This window comes from Oncorhynchus tshawytscha, linkage group LG10 (genome assembly GCF_018296145.1).
Source record: "Oncorhynchus tshawytscha isolate Ot180627B linkage group LG10, Otsh_v2.0, whole genome shotgun sequence".
NCBI lineage: Eukaryota > Metazoa > Chordata > Actinopteri > Salmoniformes > Salmonidae > Oncorhynchus > Oncorhynchus tshawytscha.
In genome coordinates, this window is record NC_056438.1 from 72,662,893 (window position 1) to 72,682,781 (window position 19,889).

General features: G+C 45.9%; 1 protein-coding gene across 1 annotated transcript in view; it reads right to left on the reverse strand.

Annotated features, from left to right (window-relative positions):
* The window catches only part of LOC112260867 (calmodulin-regulated spectrin-associated protein 2), an 87,503-nt gene extending 68,185 nt beyond the window's left edge, over nt 1-19,318 (reverse strand). Inside the window, 2 exon segments of the mRNA XM_042329009.1 lie at nt 4,167-4,426; nt 18,596-19,318. Of these exon segments, the coding sequence (XP_042184943.1) occupies nt 4,167-4,426; nt 18,596-18,734 (399 nt within the window). The 5' untranslated portion in view covers nt 18,735-19,318.
* Nucleotides 19,319-19,889: the final 571 nt, after the last annotated feature.

Below are 19,889 nucleotides of genomic sequence, written 5' to 3' on the forward strand. Positions count from 1 at the left end.
GATGAGGATGTCTACATTGTCTGGGGAGAGGGGAGACCTCTCGTTGCTTTTCCACCATGCCAGTAGATCACCATGCCAGTGGATCACCATGCCAGTGGATCACCACGCCAGTGGATCACCACGCCAGTGGATCACCACGCCAGTGGATCACCATCCAGTGGATCACCATGCCAGTGGATCACCATGCCAGTGGATCACCATGCCAGTGGATCACCATCCAGTGGATCACCATCCAGTGGATCACCATGCCAGTGGATCACCATCCAGTGGATCACCATGCCAGTGGATCACCATGCCAGTGGATCACCATGCCAGTGGATCACCATCCAGTGGAACGACGCCTGCTGCCTTGTAGGATGCCACCTCCTCTTTGATGGTGTTGGTAAACGTCTTGCCTGTGTCCTTGCTCATAAAGGACCCCCCCCCAAAAAAAAAGCTCCTTCATGGCCAAATTATTTTGTGGAGGAGATGCCTCTGAGTCTGCTCCTGTCGGCTCTGTGGCTTGACCCTGCAGAAAGAATGATGTGATCTATTAAACTAACAAATTATCTATTTTCATAGAACTATAAATCGTGGCAATAACATTTAATAAAAGCCATTATTCCAAATCAAAAATGGATGATTCTAATAGCAATAGCATAGACTAAGATTAGACTGCAGTATATTTATTATTAAGTAATTCACTCTCTATTTTTTTTTACCTCTTCAGTGGCCACAGTCTCAGTGGTGAGATCACTGTATGTCCTCTGGTGTAGGGCAGGGTGTAGGTGAGGGTCTAGGTGAGGGTCTAGGTGAGGGTCTAGGTGAGACAGGGACTTGAACCTTGGATCCAGTGCAGTAGATCTATGAAGGCAGTCTGGGCTTCAGGTCCTCTCTAATGGCAGCCTTGACCACTCTAGTGATGGTGCTGTCTTCCTCACTTGGGGCCATGGATTGTAGAATCCTTGTTTTCAGAGGTAGGATCATGGACACAGAAGGTACAGATTCAGTGGTCAGTAGGGTTGTAACCATTTTCAGGGGTTTGAGCACCTGGAAGACCTCCTCTGCCACTTTCACGTCATCATCAGACAAGGTGACGACGTCTTTATGTTTTTCAGGGTCTTGTCTGTCAGTGCAGAGGATACAGCTGCCTGCTGCTCAAGATAGAGTTCCAACATGTCATAAGTGGAGTTCCATCTTGTTGTGACATGGTGTATGAACTTGTGGGTCGGTAGCTGGAACATTTCCTGCTTGGTCTTAAGCACATGAGCGGCTGTGGTGCTTCGGTGGAAAAAGGAAACCACCTTCCTGATCCTCCCAAGGAGGCGGTCCATCTGGTTACCTGAGATCCATCTGGTTACCTGAGATCCATCTGGTTACCTGAGATCCATCTGGTTCACTGAGATTCCCCTTTGAGATGCTAAATTGATCACATGTGCAATGTCTCGACCCTGGAGGTCCACTCCTCTGTGGTGTAGTGAGCAGTCACAGTCACGTAGCTTTCTGTTACCCTGGAGGTCCGCTCCTCTGTGGTATAGTGAGCAGTCAGTCATGTAGCTTTCCGTTACCCTGGAGGTCCACTCCTCTGTGGTGTAGTGAACAGTCACGTAGCTTTCTGTTACCCTGGAGGTCCACTCCTCTGTGGTGTAGTGAGCAGTCACAGTCATGTAGCTTTCTGTTACCCTGGAGGTCCACTCCTCTGTGGTGTAGTGAACAGTCACAGTCATGTAGCTTTCTGTTACCCTGGAGGTCCACTCCTCTGTGGTATAGTGAGCAGTCAGTCATGTAGCTTTCTGTTACCCTGGAGGTCCACTCCTCTGTGGTGTAGTGAGCAGTCAGTCATGTAGCTTTCTGTTACCCTGGAGGTCCACTCCTCTGTGGTGTAGTGAACAGTCACAGTCACATAGCTTTCTGTTACCCTGGAGGTCCACTCCTCTGTGGTATAGTGAGCAGTCAGTCATGTAGCTTTCTGTTACCCTGGAGGTCCACTCCTCTGTGGTGTAGTGAGCAGTCAGTCATGTAGCTTTCTGTTACCCTGGAGGTCCACTCCTCTGTGGTGTAGTGAGCAGTCAGTCATGTAGCTTTCTGTTACCCTGGAGGTCCACTCCTCTGTGGTGTAGTGAACAGTCATGTAGCTTTCTGTTACCCTGGAGGTCCACTCCTCTGTGGTGTAGTGAACATTCATGTAGCTTTCTGTTACCCTGGAGGTCCACTCCTCTGTGGTGTAGTGAACATTCATGTAGCTTTCTGTTACCCTGGAGGTCCACTCCTCTGTGGTGTAGTGAACAGTCATGTAGCTTTCTGTTAACCTGGAGGTCCACTCCTCTGTGGTGTAGTGAACATTCATGTAGCTTTCTGTTACCCGGTAGGTCCACTTCTCTGTGGTGTAGTGAACAGTCACAGTCACATAGCTTTCTGTTACCCTGGAGGTCCACTCCTCTGTGGTGTAGTGAGCAGTCAGTCATGTAGCTTTCTGTTACCCTAGAGGTCCACTCCTCTGTGGTGTAGTGAACAGTCAAGTAGCTTTCTGTTACGCTGGAGGTCCGCTCCTCTGTGGTGTAGTGAGCAGTCAGTCACGTAGCTTTCTGTTACCCTGGAGGTCCACTCCTCTGTGGTGTAGTGAACATTCATGTAGCTTTCTGTTACCCTGGAGGTCCACTCCTCTGTGGTGTAGTGAACATTCATGTAGCTTTCTGTTACCCTGGAGGTCCACTCCTCTGTGGTGTAGTGAACATTCATGTAGCTTTCTGTTACCCGGTAGGTCCACTTCTCTGTGGTGTAGTGAACATTCATGTAGCTTTCTGTTACCCTGGAGGTCCACTCCTCTGTGGTGTAGTGAACAGTCACGTAGCTTTCCGTTACCCTGGAGGTCCACTCCTCTGTGGTGTAGTGAACAGTCAGTCATGTAGCTTTCTGTTACCCTGGAGGTCCACTCCTCTGTGGTGTAGTGAACAGTCATGTAGCTTTCTGTTACCCTGGAGGTCCACTCCTCTGTGGTGTAGTGAGCAGTCAGTCACGTAGCTTTCTGTTACCCTGGAGGTCCGCTCCTCTGTGGTGTAGTGAACAGTCACAGTCATGTAGCTTTCCGTTACCCTGGAGGTCCGCTCCTCTGTGGTGTAGTGAACAGTCACAGTCACGTAGCTTTCCGTTACCCTGGAGATCCAGCCGTCTGTGGTGAGGGCAACAGAGGATGCCTTGGATAATTCATCGACAATTTTGATATGTTCCTGTTCATAAAGACCTGCCACAATCTCCATACTGAAGTGGGTGCACCAGGGGATTTCGTAGCGTGACTCAAGCACTTTCACCATATTCTTAAACCCTTTATTTTCCACAACAGAGTATGGCCTCATGCCTGCAGCGATAAACATCCCAATAGATTTGGTGATGGCTTTAGTCCGGTCTGATTCTGCAGCAAAGGGCTGCTTAAATGTCGCGGTGAGAAGTTGTCTGGCTGAGTTGGCTTCCGTCACTGACACACCAGGTTGATGACGCTCCATGTATTTCCATCATGATCATACGGCTTTCTTGTGACACAATGCCAACCCACCGTAGTGGTGTTGTCCACCACCCTGCTTCCGACATCATATTTGACAGGGAAGCCTAAATGCTCCCATACATGAGACTTCAATGAAGTGGGAGGCTTTTCCAGTTCTTCAGCTCTGTTTTTCTTCTGTGCTTTTTGCAACGCGAGCATCCAGGATTGATTCGTTGGGATTCAACAGGCCCCGTTCACGTGAACAGAACACACAACTGCTTTAAAAAAAAAATCATCAAATCAACCTTCAGGCTTCAGAGTAAAACACAGCATCTGTCTTGTCTTTATCTTTTCACTGCAGCTCTGCATCGAGATTTAGAGAATTATCACTTTAAAAAGTAACCGTGGCAGTAAAACTGTGTTTCACACTATGATGGTTAAACTTTGCAATTGATCTGCGGTTCACATGTGTGCCGAACCGTGGGGGGTGATCCATACGGATCACAGATCAACTACGGTCCGTTACAACACTAAGCACTACCCAGCTGATTCAAATAACCAACTTATCATCAAACCTTACCTTAGAGCACACACACAAAGAGATTGAGGATGAGTGTGTGAGTGAAAGAGAGAGAGAAGGAATAGAGATTAAAGGGGGATGAAAGAAAGAGAAGGTGTGTGTGCATGACAGACAGCTCTCCATCCTCACCATGCGTATAGGAGTGCTGGTCAGGTCCCTCTCGGTGACCAGTCGGTCCTGGTCTGTGACGTACAGTCCCTTCTGTGCCAGGGCCTGGATGACGGTGTTGTGTCCCAGCAGGGGTTTGACGGCATCGCTGCGGAGGATGAGACTACCCGCCCGGCAGTAGAGCTCTGCAGACAGCAGTAGGGACGCCACGGGGGGCTTCAGGTGCTCCTGGCTGTACTGGTCCCTGTAGAAGGGGTCAGAAAGCTCCTCAGGGACCGCATCTTTGGAGGGAGAGAGGAAGGGATGGGTTAGTTTGGGGATACGATGAACATAATAAGACCCCAGCTCCTCTGGGAGTGCATCTAGGGAGGGAGAGGAGGGTTTAGTGTGAGGATAGCACCTTTTTTGTAGCTATCTAAAACCTAAAAGGGTTCCTTGGCTGTCCCCATAGGAGAACCCTTTGAAGAACCCTTTTTGAGTGTGGGCTACAAAACTGACAGCTCCTCTGGGACTGTGTCTGTAGATGGAGAGAGGAACAGGTTAGTTTGGTCACACAATAACTGACAATACAGTCAGCTCCTCTAGGACTGTGTCTCTTGATGGAGTGTGGGCCACTTGATGGTGTGTAGGACAGGCCCAAGCCCTGGGCCACTTAGACAGTCTCTGTGAGGTGTGTAGGACAGGCCCAAGCCCTGGGCCACTTAGACCGTCTCTGTGAGGTGTGTAGGACAGGCCCAAGCCCTGGGCCACTTATACAGTCTCTGTGAGGTGTGTAGGACAGGCCCAAGCCCTGGGCCACTTAAACAGTCTCTGTGAGGTGTGTAGGACAGGCCCAAGCCTTGGGCCACTTATACAGTCTCTGTGAGGTGTGTAGGACAGGCCCAAGCCCTGGGCCACTTATACAGTCTCTGAGGTGTGTACGTGCCTTAATCCTGTTGATTTAAATGGGATTTACTCTTCAACAATGTCAACATACTGTACTGCAGTCTGCCCTCAGAGACTACACCACTTTCTACTCTTCTCTCACATGATGAGTCAGGGGGTCCTGTGAGTGTTTTTGAGTCGGAGGGGCAGTTGGGTTGAAAGGGCGCGTATGGGGCAAGGACGGTGTTCCTGGCCTGTGTGTGTGTGTTTGTGCATGTGAGTTTGAGTGTGTGTGTGCCTGTGTGTGTTTAGGTCTGTTGCGGTGACCGTGTCAGTGGTTGCTAGTGGAAACCTGTCATTAGACTTGTTTTTGTCCTTTCAGGAGACAACGCTGAGAAAACTGTCCATGGAGCCCTAACTTAGAGCAGAGTTTGTGCATGCATGCGTTCAGGTGAGTGTGTATGTTTAGGTCTGTTGCGGTGACCGTATGACCACCACACCGGCAGTCACGAGTCATGAAGGCAGTCAAATTCCACGTGACCGTTTAGTCAAGGTAATTAGGCTTCTCCAAGCTCTGATGCTGCTGATGGTCATTAGTAGCCTACCAAACTTGCTAACTGCCTGGTACTCAGCACTCTATTGTCCCTCTAATCACTCTGATATCAATGCAAATGTAATCAAAAATCGAATCAAACACTTCATGAGAGCCCATGAGCTCAGTTTGCTCAACATTTCTATAGGCTATGCAATTGCGTGAGAAAACAAAAAAAAAGAGGATCCCTTCAGCTTTCTATAGGCATACTATTAGAGGTTAGCCGATTAATCAGGGACGATTTCAAGTTTTCATAACAATCAGTTATTGGCCTTTTTGGATGCTGATTATGGTCGATTACATTGCAATTCACGAGGAGACTGTGTGGCAGGCTGACCACCTGTTACGTGAGTGCAGCATCAAAAGGACCTGTGGCTGCAATATTGCACTTTTACTTTCTTCTCCAACACTGTGTTTTTGCATTATTTAAACCAAACCAAATTGAATGTTTCATTATTTATTTGAGACTAAATAGATTTTTATTTATGTATTATATTAAGTTCAAATTAAAGTTTTCATTGTTCATTCAGTATTGTTGTGATTGTCATTATTACACACACACACACACACACACACACACACACAAATTGGCCATTTAATCGGTATCAGCTTTTTTTAGTCCTCCAATAATCGGTATCGGTGTTGCAAAATCATAATCGGTCGACCTCTACTTACTATGGCCGCCTCGCTTCGCGTTCCTAGGAAACTATGCAGTTTTTTGTTTTTTTTACGTGTTATTTCTTACACTAGTACCCCAGGTCATCTTAGGTTTCATTACATACAGCCGAGAAGAACTACTGAATATAAGATCAGCGTCAACTCACCATCAGTACGACCAAGAATATGTTTTTCGCGATGCGGATCCTGTGTTCTGCCTTACAACCAGTGTAACGGAGTGGATTATATGCAGCGACCCAAAAAAACGACTCAGAAAAAGAGGGAAACGAAGCGGTCTTCTGGTCAGACTCCGGAGACGGGCACGTCGTGCACCACTCCCTAGCATTCTTCTCGCCAATGTCCAGTCTCTTGACAACAAGGTTGATGAAATCCGAGCAAGGGTAGCATTCCAGAGGGACATCAGAGACTGCAGCGTTCTCTGCTTCACGGAAACATGGCTAACCGGAGAGACGCTATCCGAAGCGGTGCAGCCAGCAGGGTTTCTCCATGCATCGCGCGGACAGAAACGAACATCTTTCTGGTAAGAAGAGGGGCGGGGGCGTATGCCTTATGACTAACGTGACATGGTGTGATGACAGAAACATACAGGAACTCAAATCCTTCTGTTCACCTGATTTAGAATTCCTCACAATCAAATGTAGACCGCATTATCTACCAAGAGAATTCTCTTCGATTATAATCACAGCCGTATATATCCCCCCCAAGCAGACACATCGATGGCTCTGAACGAACTTTATTTAACTCTCTGCAAACTGGAAACGATTTATCCGGAGGCTGCATTCATTGTAGCTGGGGATTTTAACAAGGCTAATCTGAAAACAAGACTCCCTAAATTTTATCAGCATATCGATTGCGCAACCAGGGGTGGAAAGACCCTGGATCATTGTTACTCTAACTTCCGCGACGCATATAAGGCCCTGCCCCGCCCCCTTTCGGAAAAGCTGACCACGACTCCATTTTGTTGATCCCTGCCTACAGACAGAAACTAAAACAAGAAGCTCCCACGCTGAGGTCTGTCCAACGCTGGTCCGACCAAGCTGACTCCACACTCCAAGACTGCTTCCATCACGTGGACTGGGAGATGTTTCGTATTGCGTCAGACAACAACATTGACGAATACGCTGATACGGTGTGCGAGTTCATTAGAACGTGCGTTGAAGATGTCGTTCCCATAGCAACGATTAAAACATTCCCTAACCAGAAACCTTGGATTGATGGCAGCATTCGTGTGAAACTGAAGGCACGAACCACTGCTTTTAATCAGGGCAAGGTGTCTGGTAACATGACTGAATACAAACAGTGCAGCTATTCCCTCCGCAAGGCTATCAAACAAGCTAAGCGCCAGTACAGAGACAAAGTAGAATCTCAATTCAACGGCTCAGACACAAGAGGCATGTGGCAGGGTCTACAGTCAATCACGGACTACAGGAAGAAACCCAGCCCAGTCACGGACCAGGATGTCTTGCTCCCAGGCAGACTAAATAACTTTTTTGCCCGCTTTGAGGACAATACAGTGCCACTGACACGGCCTGCAACGAAAACATGCGGTCTCTCCTTCACTGCAGCCGAAGTGAGTAAGACATTTAAACGTGTTAACCCTCGCAAGGCTGCAGGCCCAGACGGCATCCCCAGCCGCGCCCTCAGAGCATGCGCAGACCAGCTGGCCGGTGTGTTTACGGACATATTCAATCAATCCCTATACCAGTCTGCTGTTCCCACATGCTTCAAGAGGGCCACCATTGTTCCTGTTCCCAAGAAAGCTAAGGTAACTGAGCTAAACGACTACCGCCCCGTAGCACTCACATCCGTCATCATGAAGTGCTTTGAGAGACTAGTCAAGGACCATATCACCTCCACCCTACCTGACACCCTTGACCCACTCCAATTTGCTTACCGCCCAAATAGGTCCACAGACGATGCAATCTCAACCACACTGCACACTGCCCTAACCCATCTGGACAAGAGGAATACCTATGTGAGAATGCTGTTCATCGACTACAGCTCGGCATTCAACACCATAGTACCCTCCAAGCTCGTCATCAAGCTCGAGACCCTGGGTCTCGACCCCGCCCTGTGCAACTGGGTTCTGGACTTCCTGACGGGCCGCCCCCAGGTGGTGAGGGTAGGCAACAACATCTCCTCCCCGCTGATCCTCAACACTGGGGCCCCACAAGGGTGCGTTCTGAGCCCTCTCCTGTACTCCCTGTTCACCCACGACTGCGTGGCCATGCACGCCTCCAACTCAATCATCAAGTTTGCGGACGACACAACAGTGGTAGGCTTGATTACCAACAACGACGAGACGGCCTACAGGGAGGAGGTGAGGGCCCTCGGAGTGTGGTGTCAGGAAAATAACCTCACACTCAACGTCAACAAAACTAAGGAGATGATTGTGGACTTCAGGAAACAGCAGAGGGAACACCCCCATCCACATCGATGGAACAGTAGTGGAGAGGGTAGCAAGTTTTAAGTTCCTCGGCATACACATCACAGACAAACTGAATTGGTCCACTCACACAGACAGCATCGTGAGGAAGGCGCAGCAGCGCCTCTTCAACCTCAGGAGGCTGAAGAAATTCGGCTTGTCACCAAAAGCACTCACAAACTTCTACAGATGCACAATCGAGAGCATCCTGGCGGGCTGTATCACCGCCTGGTATGGCAACTGCACCGCCCTCAACCGTAAGGCTCTCAGAGGGTAGTGAGGTCTGCACAACGCATCACCGGGGGCAAACTACCTGCCCTCCAGGACACCTACACCACCCGATGCTACAGGAAGGCCATAAAGATCATCAAGGACATCAACCACCCGAGCCACTGCCTGTTCACCCCGCTGTCATCCAGAAGGCGAGGTCAGTACAGGTGCATCAAAGCTGGGACCGAGAGACTGAAAAACAGCTTCTATCTCAAGGCCACCAGACTGTTAAACAGCCACCACTAACATTGAGTGGCTACTGCCAACACACTGTCAATGACACTGACTCTACTCCAGCCACTTTAATAATGGGAATTGATGGGAAATATATCACTAGCCACTTTAAACAATGCTACCTTATATAATGTTACTTACCCTACATTATTCATCTCATATGCATACGTAGATACTGTACTCTATATCATCGACTGCATCCTTATGTAACACACGTATCACTAGCCACTTTAACTATGCCACTTGGTTTACATACTCATCTCATATGTATATACTGTACTCGATATCATCTACTGTATCTTGCCTATGCTGCTCTGTACCATCACTCATTCATATATCCTTATGTACATATTCCTTATCCCCTTACACTGTGTATAAGACAGTAGTTTTTTTGGAATTGTTGGTTAGATTACTTGTTCGTTATTACTGCATTGTCGGAACTAGAAGCACAAGCATTTCGCTACACTCGCATTAACATCTGCTAACCATGTGTATGTGACAAATAAAATTTGATTTGATTTGATATTTATTTCTCAACTTTCCTAATATTAAGCACATTGCTTCTCTTTACAACCGGAGTATAGCCTACCTGGCTGGCATGAAAATAAACCATGGGGAAAAGTGTCCCTCATTCGCTATTTAAGTGCATAGATGACATGGATTTTTCCCTGCCTCCGTTTCAAGACCGGTGCATGGTAATGGTCCATTCTAAATCAAAACAAATGTCAAGCATATATTATTTAGTATGTGTAAAAACAAGATTAAATGGAGAATAGTCTGTATCAATATTAGCCTGTCACTTGTGAAGTATACAGTGGGGAGAACAAGTATTTGATACACTGCCGATTTTGCAGGTTTTCCTACTTACAAAGCATGTAGAGGTCTGTAATTTTGATCATAGGTACACTTCAACTGTGAGAGACGGAATCTAACACAAAAATCCAGAAAATCACATTGTATGATTTTTAAGTAATTCATTAGCATTTTATTGAAAGGTGGCTGGGTCTTTCAGCATGACAATGATCCCAAACACACCGCCTGGGCAACGAAGGAGTGGCTTCATAAGAAGCATTTCAAGGTCCTGGATTGGCCTAGCCAGTCTCCAGATCTCAACCCCATAGAAAATCTTTGGAGGGAGTTGAAAGTCCGTGTTGCCCAGCAACAGCCCCAAAACATCACTGCTCTAGAGGAGATCTGCATGGAGGAATGGGCCAAAATACCAGCAACAGTGTGTGAAAACCTTGTGAAGACTTACAGAAAACGTTTGACCTCTGTCATTGCCAACAAAGGGTATGTAACAAAGTATTGAGATAAACTTTTGTTATTGACCAAATACTTATTTTCCACCATAATTTGCAAATAAATTCAGAAAAAATCCTACTATGTGATTTTCTGGATATTTTTTCTCATTTTGTCTGTCATAGTTGAAGTGTACCTATGATGAAAATTACAGGCCTCTCTTATCTTTTTAAGTGGGAGAACTTGCAAAATTGGTGGCTGACTAAATACTTTTTTGCCCCACTGTATAGAGTACCAATCAAAAGTTTGGATACACCTACGCATTATATATATATATATATATTTATTTATTTATTAGAGGTCGACCAATTATGATTTTTCAACGCCGATACCGATACCGATTACTGGAGGACCCAAAAAAAAAGCAGATACCGATTAATTGGCCAATTTATTTATTTGTAATAATGACAATTACAACAATACTGAATGAACACTTATTTTAACTTAATATAATACATCAATCAAATCAATTTAGCCTCAAATAAATAATGAAACATGTTCAATTTGGTTTAAATAATGCAAAAACAAAGTGTTGGAGAAGAAAGTAAAAGTGCAATATGTCACATGTAAGAAAGCTAACGTTTCAGTTCCTTGCTCAGAACATGAGAACATATGAGAGCTGGTGGTTCCTTTTAACATGAGTCTTCAATATTCCCAGGTAAGGAGTTTTAGGTTGTAGTTATTATAGGAATTATAGGATTATTTCTCTCCGGGTTAGGGAAGGTTTGGCCGGTGGGGATATCCTTGTCTCATCGCGCACCAGCGACTCCTGTGGCGGGCCGGGCGCAGTGCGCGCTAACCAAGGTTGCCAGGTGCACAGTGTTTCCTCCGACATATTGGTGCGGCTGGCTTCCGGGTTGGATGCGCGCTGTGTTAAGAAGCAGTGGGGCTTGGTTGGGTTGTGTATCGGAGGACGCATGACTTTCAACCTTCGTCTCTCCCAAGCCCGTACGGGAGTTGTAGCGATGAGACAAGATAGTAGCTACTAAACAATTGGATACCACGAAATTGGGTAGAAAACGGGGTAAAAAAATAAATAAATAAAATACATTATCAGCCAACAGTAATGATATATTGGCAAATGTGCCCTTCTGCTGCATGACAGGCAGACCCCACAAAGGATGGGAAATAACCTAAACTACTCATACCTGTCAGGTATAGTTCACTTTATTTTATATCACTCAAATATCCAATTAATGGTGGCCAATATGGAGAGATATGAGGCTACCCTGACGTATCTGAATTGAGGTGATCCATTGAGCTTTACTGATCATGAAAAGCATGCAGTTCCTTGCTGTATGTCTAGATCTCTGATGATAGAGCTCAATGTGTGCAACTGTTTTTCATGGAATAATCTGAAATGTGTAGTTCTGACTAGGCTCTTCAAGAGGTGATGATATTACAACCAAATAGTTTTAGTGGAGCTGCGGGTCTCCTTGCCCCCAAGCAGCCAAATCAAATGCTCTGCACCTTAAAAGGGCTTTATAAATCAATTTGATTGATTGATATTGTGATGTTTTATTGATAACGACCTATATAAATGGTCAATAGTATGGTCAATAGAATGGTCAATAGTATGGTCAACAGTATGGTCAACAGAATGGTCAATAGAATGGTCAATAGAATGGTCAATAGAATGGTCAACAGAATGGTCAATAGAATGGTCAATAGTAGCCCATAGACTGGTAAGAAGTATCCTTTGATTAATTCATACAGAGGTGTAGGAGGCTACATGGCTAAGTGAGGACTCTTCACCCCAACAGATGTAGGATCTGAATTTGATCACTATTTTATTGCTGAATTTTCCTACAACTTGTAGTATATTCAAGGATAAAAAGGCTTCTAAAGTTTCTAATTCTCACATTAAAATGTCAGACTTGATTTGCCCTAACAAAAATAGATGTATCAACCCCTACAAAAAATGTCCATTAATAATCCACATAATATTTCAAATGTCCTGTCGCTGCAGGATCGAATTTCCTGCAGGAGCAAACTGGCTCAAATGAAGTTCCTACATCTATACATCCACTTAGTAATACTCATTCTTCAGAGGGGGAGGTCAGAAGCAAACCTAATCGTTACTGTGTTCCCACCCAGAGAGATGAAGGGGGCTATTTCAGACAACAGGCATTTACCACTCAACAGCCAGACCTAGCCACTTCAGCATCTAGTCACAACAACAACTGTCTGTCCCCAATTTAAAACCACCTCATAACCCTGAGAGGATGGACAAAAGCTCCTATGACCTCAAATCAAATCTAATTTTATTTGTCACATGCACAGAATACAACGGGTCTAGACTTTACCGTGAAATGCTTACTTACAAGCCCTTTCCCAACAACGCAGAGATAAAAAGTAAGACAAATTTGCAAAAAGGGAAATAGTAACACAATAAAATAACAATAACGAGGCTGTATCCAAGGAGTACCGGTATCAAGTCAATGTGCAGGGTTACGAGGTAGTTGAGGTAACATGTACATGTAGGTAGAAGTGACTAGGCAATAAGGATAGGTAATAAACAGAGTAGCAGCAGCGTATGTGAAGATTGAGAAAGTGTGTCTATATGTGAATTTGTGTGTGTGTGGCGTCAATATGCATGTGTTTGTGTGTTTGGTGTGTGTGAGCACATGTAGTGTGCATGTATGTTGGAGTGCCAGTATAGCATGTGTGTGTGTGGGTAGAGTTCAGTGAGTGTGTGTGTGTGTGGGTAGAGTCCAGTGAGTGTGTGTGTGTGTGTGTGTGTGTGTGTGTGGGTAGAGTCCAGTGTGTGTGTGTGTGTGGGTAGAGTCCAGTGAGTGTGTGGGTAGAGTCCGGTGAGTGTGTGTGTGTGTGTGTGTGTGTGTGTGGGTAGAGTCCAGTGAGTGTGTGTGTGTGGATAGAGTCCAGTGAGTGTGTGTGTGTGTGTGTGTGTGTGTGTGTGGATAGAGTCCAGTGAGTGTGTGTGTGTGTGTGTGTGTGGATAGAGTGTGTGGATAGAGTCCAGTGAGTGTGTGTGTGTGTGTGTGTGTTGTGTGTGGATAGAGTCCAGTGAGTGTGCACAGAGCCAGTGCAAGAATTTGAAGAAAAAATGGAAATGGAAATAGTCTGGGTAGCTATTTGAAGAACTGTTGAGCAGTCTTATAGCTCGAGGGTAGAAGCTGTTCAGGAGAACTGTTGAGCAGTCTTATAGCTCGAGGGTAGAAGCTGTTCAGGAGAACTGTTGAGCAGTCTTATAGCTCGAGGGTAGAAGCTGTTTGAAGAACTGTTGAGCAGTCTTATAGCTCGAGGGTAGAAGCTGTTCAGGAGAACTGTTGAGCAGTCTTATAGCTCGAGGGTAGAAGCTGTTTGAAGAACTGTTGAGCAGTCTTATAGCTCGAGGGTAGAAGCTGTTCAGGAGAACTGTTGAGCAGTCTTATAGCTCGAAGGGTAGAAGCTGTTTGAAGAACTGTTGAGCAGTCTTATAGCTCGAGGGTAGAAGCTGTTTGAAGAACTGTTGAGCAGTCTTATAGCTCGAGGGTAGAAGCTGTTCAGGAGAACTGTTGAGCAGTCTTATAGCTCGAAGGGTAGAAGCTGTTCAGGAGAACTGTTGAGCAGTCTTATAGCTCGAGGGTAGAAGCTGTTCAGGAGAACTGTTGAGCAGTCTTATAGCTCGAAGGGTAGAAGCTGTTCAGGAGAACTGTTGAGCAGTCTTATAGCTCGAGGGTAGAAGCTGTTCAGGAGAACTGTTGAGCAGTCTTATAGCTCGCAGGGTAGAAGCTGTTCAGGAGAACTGTTGAGCAGTCTTATAGCTCGAGGGTAGAAGCTGTTCAGGAGAACTGTTGAGCAGTCTTATAGCTCGAGGGTAGAAGCTGTTTGAAGAACTGTTGAGCAGTCTTATAGCTTGAGGGTAGAAGCTGTTCAGGAGAACTGTTGAGCAGTCTTATAGGTCGAGGGTAGAAGCTATTTGAAGAACTGTTGAGCAGTCTTATAGCTCGAGGGTAGAAGCTGTTTGAAGAACTGTTGAGCAGTCTTATAGCTCGAGGGTAGAAGCTGTTCAGGAGAACTGTTGAGCAGAACTGTTGAGCATTACAGGAAGTCCAAACACGGGACCTGGAATATCCACCCTTACTATGCCGACCATAGGAAGTCGTCCAATTGGAGCACAGTACAGCGAGGGAACATTAAAACATGTACAGCTGTCAGCAACATTAATTTTCTGTTACTATGCAGTTATTGCATTCTTAGAAACTTGTAGCTTATAGCGGCAATTCACAATGTCTGATTCAAAGCACTGGACTACAATGTTGAGAAATAACTAGATGTATTTTAGCTGTGGTTTTCAAAAGGCAACATTTTTGTTCAGCTGCTCACTGTGTAAACTAACGTCAGACTACTTATTCTCCAATGCAGTACGAACATCCATGTAGTCAGACCAAAGAAACGATCCGAGCTGTTGTCACTCACATTGATTGTGGCTAATAAGTACACACAAGATGAGACTAATGTTGGTTAACGTTCAGGGTAGGGACATCCCAAGGATCCCACCGGCAGGCCCCTGTGTTGTGATGTAATGGAGACAAATGTTGTCACCGACTGGGTCTCCAAAATGCCAACACCACAGATGTTACAGAGACAGGAGTGGGCTGTCTGTATAGAGCACATTCTAGAACAGCTGCTCGCAAAGCATTTGTGCATGCAAGCACACACACACACACACACACACACACACACACAGAGCAGTCAGTCACCTCGTCAATGATCCAGTGCCACACAGGAGAGCAACAACCACAGATGCCTCTGGAATCAGTCATAAGAGGAAAACATTTTGTGTAAGTGTACTACATGCACATTGTCAGCATTTTGTGTAAGTGTAGTGCTTTGAGAGACTAGTCAAGGACCATATCACCTCCACCCTACCTGACACCCTAGACCCACTCCAATTTGCTTACCGCCCAAATAGGTCCACAGACGATGCAATCTCAACCACACTGCACACTGCCCTAACCCATCTGGACAAGAGGAATACCTATGTGAGAATTCTGTTCATCGACTACAGCTCGGCATTTAACACCATAGTGCCCTCCAAGCTCGTCATCAAGCTCGAGACCCTGGGTCTCGACCCCGCCCTGTGCAACTGGGTACTGGACTTCCTGACGGGCCGCCCCCAGGTGGTGAGGGTAGGCAACAACATCTCCACCCCGCTGATCCTCAACACTGGGGCCCCACAAGGGTGCGTTCTGAGCCCTCTCCTGTACTCCCTGTTCACCCACGACTGCGTGGCCACGCACGCCTCCAACTCAATCATCAAGTTTGCGGACGACAACAGTGGTAGGCTTGATTACCAACAACGACGAGACGGCCTACAGGGAGGAGGTGAGGGCCCTCGGAGTGTGGTGTCAGGAAAATAACCTCACACTCAACGTCAACAAAACTAAGGAGATGATTGTGGACTTCAGGAAACAGCAGAGGGAACATCCCCCTATCCACATCGATGGAACAGTAGTGGAGAGGGTAGTAAGTTTTAAGTTCCTCGGCGTACACATCACAGACAAACTGAATTGGTCCACCCACACAGACAGCATCGTGAAGAAGGCGCAGCAGCGCCTCTTCAACCTCAGGAGGCTGAAGAAATTCGGCTTGTCACTAAAAGCACTCACAAACTTCTACAGATGCACAATCGAGAGCATCCTGTCGGGCTGTATCACCGCCTGATACGGCAACTGCTCCGCCCACAACCGTAAGGCTCTCCAGAGGGTAGTGAGGTCTGCACAACGCATCACCGGGGGCAAACTACCTGCCCTCCAGGACACCTACACCACCCGATGTCACAGGAAGGCCATAAAGATCATCAAGGACAACAACCACCCGAGCCACTGCCTGTTCACCCCGCTATCATCCAGAAGGCGAGGTCAGTACAGGTGCATCAAAGCTGGGACCGAGAGACTGAAAAACAGCTTCTATCTCAAGGCCATCAGACTGTTAAACAGCCACCACTAACATTGAGTGGCTGCTGCCAACACACTGACTCAACTCCAGCCACTTTAATAATGGGAATTGATGGGAAATGATGTAAAATATATCACTAGCCACTTTAAACAATGCTACCTAATATAATGTTTACATACCCTACATTATTCATCTCATATGTATACGTATATACTGTACTCTATATCATCTACTGCATCTTTATGTAATACATGTATCACTAGCCACTTTGAACTATGCCACTTTGTTTACATACTCATCTCATATGTATATACTGCACTCAATACCATCTACTGTATCTTGCCTATGCCGCTCTGTACCATCACTCATTCATATATCTTATGTACATATTCTTTATCCCCTTACACTTGTGTCTATAAGGGAGTAGTTTTGGAATTGTTAGCTAGATTACTTGTTGGTTATTACTGCATTGTCGGAACTAGAAGCACAAGCATTTCGCTACACTCGCACTAATATTGCTAACCATGTGTATGTGACAAATAACATTTGATTTGGATTTGATTTGGATTTATTACACGCACATTGTCAGCACTTTGTGTAAGTGTACGTATGTAACAGTATGGCTTCCGTCCCTCTCCTCGAACCAGGGACCCTCTGCACACATCAACAACTAACACCCACAAAGCATGGGTACCCATCGCTCCACAAAATCCTCTGCAAGGGGGACAACTTCTCAGAGCGAGTGACGTCACCGATTGAAACGCTATTAGCGCGCACCCCACTAACTAGCTAGCCATTTCACATCGGTTACACATACATGCACATGTTCAGCATTTTGTGGGTCAAACTACTGTCACAGCCATAGTAACTAGGCCAAACATAGCTGTGTGTGTAGACTGTACTGATGAATTGGGCCAGTTCTCTGTATTGGTGCAGGAAGGGAGCAGTAATATGTGTCACCGGGAGGGACAGGAAGAAATCAAATCTGCCCAGTCCTGCTATGCTATGAGCATGCAATTCTCTAGGAATAAGTCATGAGGTGAGGCCTGCAGTTAACGCCATGCGCTTCTAGTGAGGGTTTTCCACCAATTTATACACTTGAGAAAAGCTTAGTTTACAAACATCATGCTGGAAACTATAAGAGGAGCTTTCTAGTCATGTTCAGCTGCCTTAGTCGATTGTAGTTAGTGTGTAGCCCAGTTAAAAACATGAATTAAAGAGCTGGAGTCAGTCCCCCTCCAACCAACCCCAGAGCCAATGAGCCAGTTAGGGCTGCTCTGGCTACAGTCTGCAGACCAAGGCTTTCCCCAGCCACACTGGAGGCCCCATCGAAAGCCTTTAATATAGCTTAAGTGCTGCCTCTTCACCCAGTGAAGTGACAACTCAAATCAAATTTTATTTGTCACATACACATGGTTAGCAGATGTTAATGCGAGTGTAGCGAAATGCTTGTGCTTCTAGTTCCGACAATGCAGTAATAATTAATGAGTAATCTAACTAACAATTCCAAAACTACTACCTTGTACACACAAGTGTAAGGGGATAAAGAATATGTACATAAAGATATATGAATGAGTGATGGTACAGAGCAGCATAGGCAAGATGCAGTAGATGGTATTGAGTACAGTATATACATATGAGATGAGTATGTAAACAAAGTGTGTCATTGTCAATGGTCAAATCACATGGAATGCTCTTTCTAATACTGTTCAGATGGTCCAACAACCTGTAGGGCATGGGGCCATTGCTGTGAACACCAGGAACCAGCTGCAATAGCTAATCAATCGAATGTCACAGACATCCATGCAGGTGCCAGAGGGTAGGTAAACAACGCCCAACGCCCATGAGCAACAGTTAGTCATCCCACACGTGTGCTTCCCCTCAGACACAACGTCAATTAGAGCGCCCAGATGTGACTAATAAAATGACTAATTAGCGTGTTTCATGGTCGCATTCGCGCGTGGTGAAGTCTAGATGATGTTTCATCAAGGACCTTGGAGCCGAATAACAAATTCTTAACACAGATCATAGATGCTCTATAGGCCCCTCAGAAATATCGCGGTTACCAATCATGATTGGCCCTCTTATGATGATGTGCACCCTGACACAATTTGTCAACATTTTGCATAAAATGTTACACATTTCCACACCAATATTGAGAATACAACAAAAGGCGCCACCTACCTGAGCCAAAGGCTTTGGCCACAAGCCATGTGAAGCTACAGGATATTTTAGCCCTTGTGAAATCATAGTGATCAAACGCCTTGATCGAGGGGACGATAAAGGTTCGTCTCAACCCCTTGGTATGTGCCGCATCACCCATCTTTACGCCTGGCTCGCTCGGCCTCCGTTACAGAGAGGCAGATGGTCAGTTAACTCGTGGAATTCTGTCGGCGGCAGATGACATCCCGTGAAAAGGAATTCAATGCAGCAAAGTCTCTTTACGTTCAAACTTCGAATGCGTTTCCGAACCGAAGACCGACTGGAATTCCTCACACCCAGATGTGTTGTGGATGCTTCCCACGGTTACAAGCTAACCGTTTTTATTTCCATGTGTCCGATATTTTCAGTACGAGAAGAGAATTCCAGCCAGGCAACTGCAGTAGACGAGTTTAGGGATTTTCAGCCATTCCCTGACATTATCTTCAGTTTGCCAAGCAAGCATAGACGAAACGTTAGTCTACTGGAGGCTATCTACGAAACTGCTCGCCCATTTACCCGACTTCTATTTACAGGCATAGCTAAATTCATATTTTGAGGATGGTGTTCAGTAAACGGAAGCAATTGTCCTTTTTTTCCTTTATAACTGTTTTGCTCTCCTAACCCTCAATCTCCACGACGTCTCCTCTGGCTTTTCCTGCCGCACTGGACTCAAAGGCGATCTCCCTAGTGCGCCTGCGCGGTCCTTCAGAAATTCCACAGATACTGCTGGATACAGCGTACAGAGCAGGGTTCCCCAACTGGCGGCCCACGAGCAGAATGGGGGCCAAATATAGACAGAAAGTGTTCTGAACAACAACAAAAAACTTTTACATAAAAACTGTAAAAACACCAGGAAATCAAGCTTCAAGTGATTTTATTTTAAGAAATCTGTTCACAAGTATTCCCACGCATAATAGATACGTGATGGTATACAAATGTAAGCCAGGTTTGAAATGATTGTTTTAGGCAAACATCTGTTTGGGCTTCTTGCGGTCAATTTGCAGATGACTAATTATTTGTAATTATGTTCCGGCCCCCCACCCAAGAAAAAAAATCGCCCTGCAACTGAATCTAGTTGATGATCCCTGGTATAGACTATGCAATTCCCGAAGCACACATTTTCTCTGCACGTAGAATTCTGGTAGGCCTAAACTCATGCGTGCATATATTTTACATATGGGTGCCACCAGAAGTCAAACCTACAGTCTCAATGTTGCAAGGTCCATGTTCTACCAACTGAGCCACACAGGACCAGGGATGAGGTGTTCTGATCCTG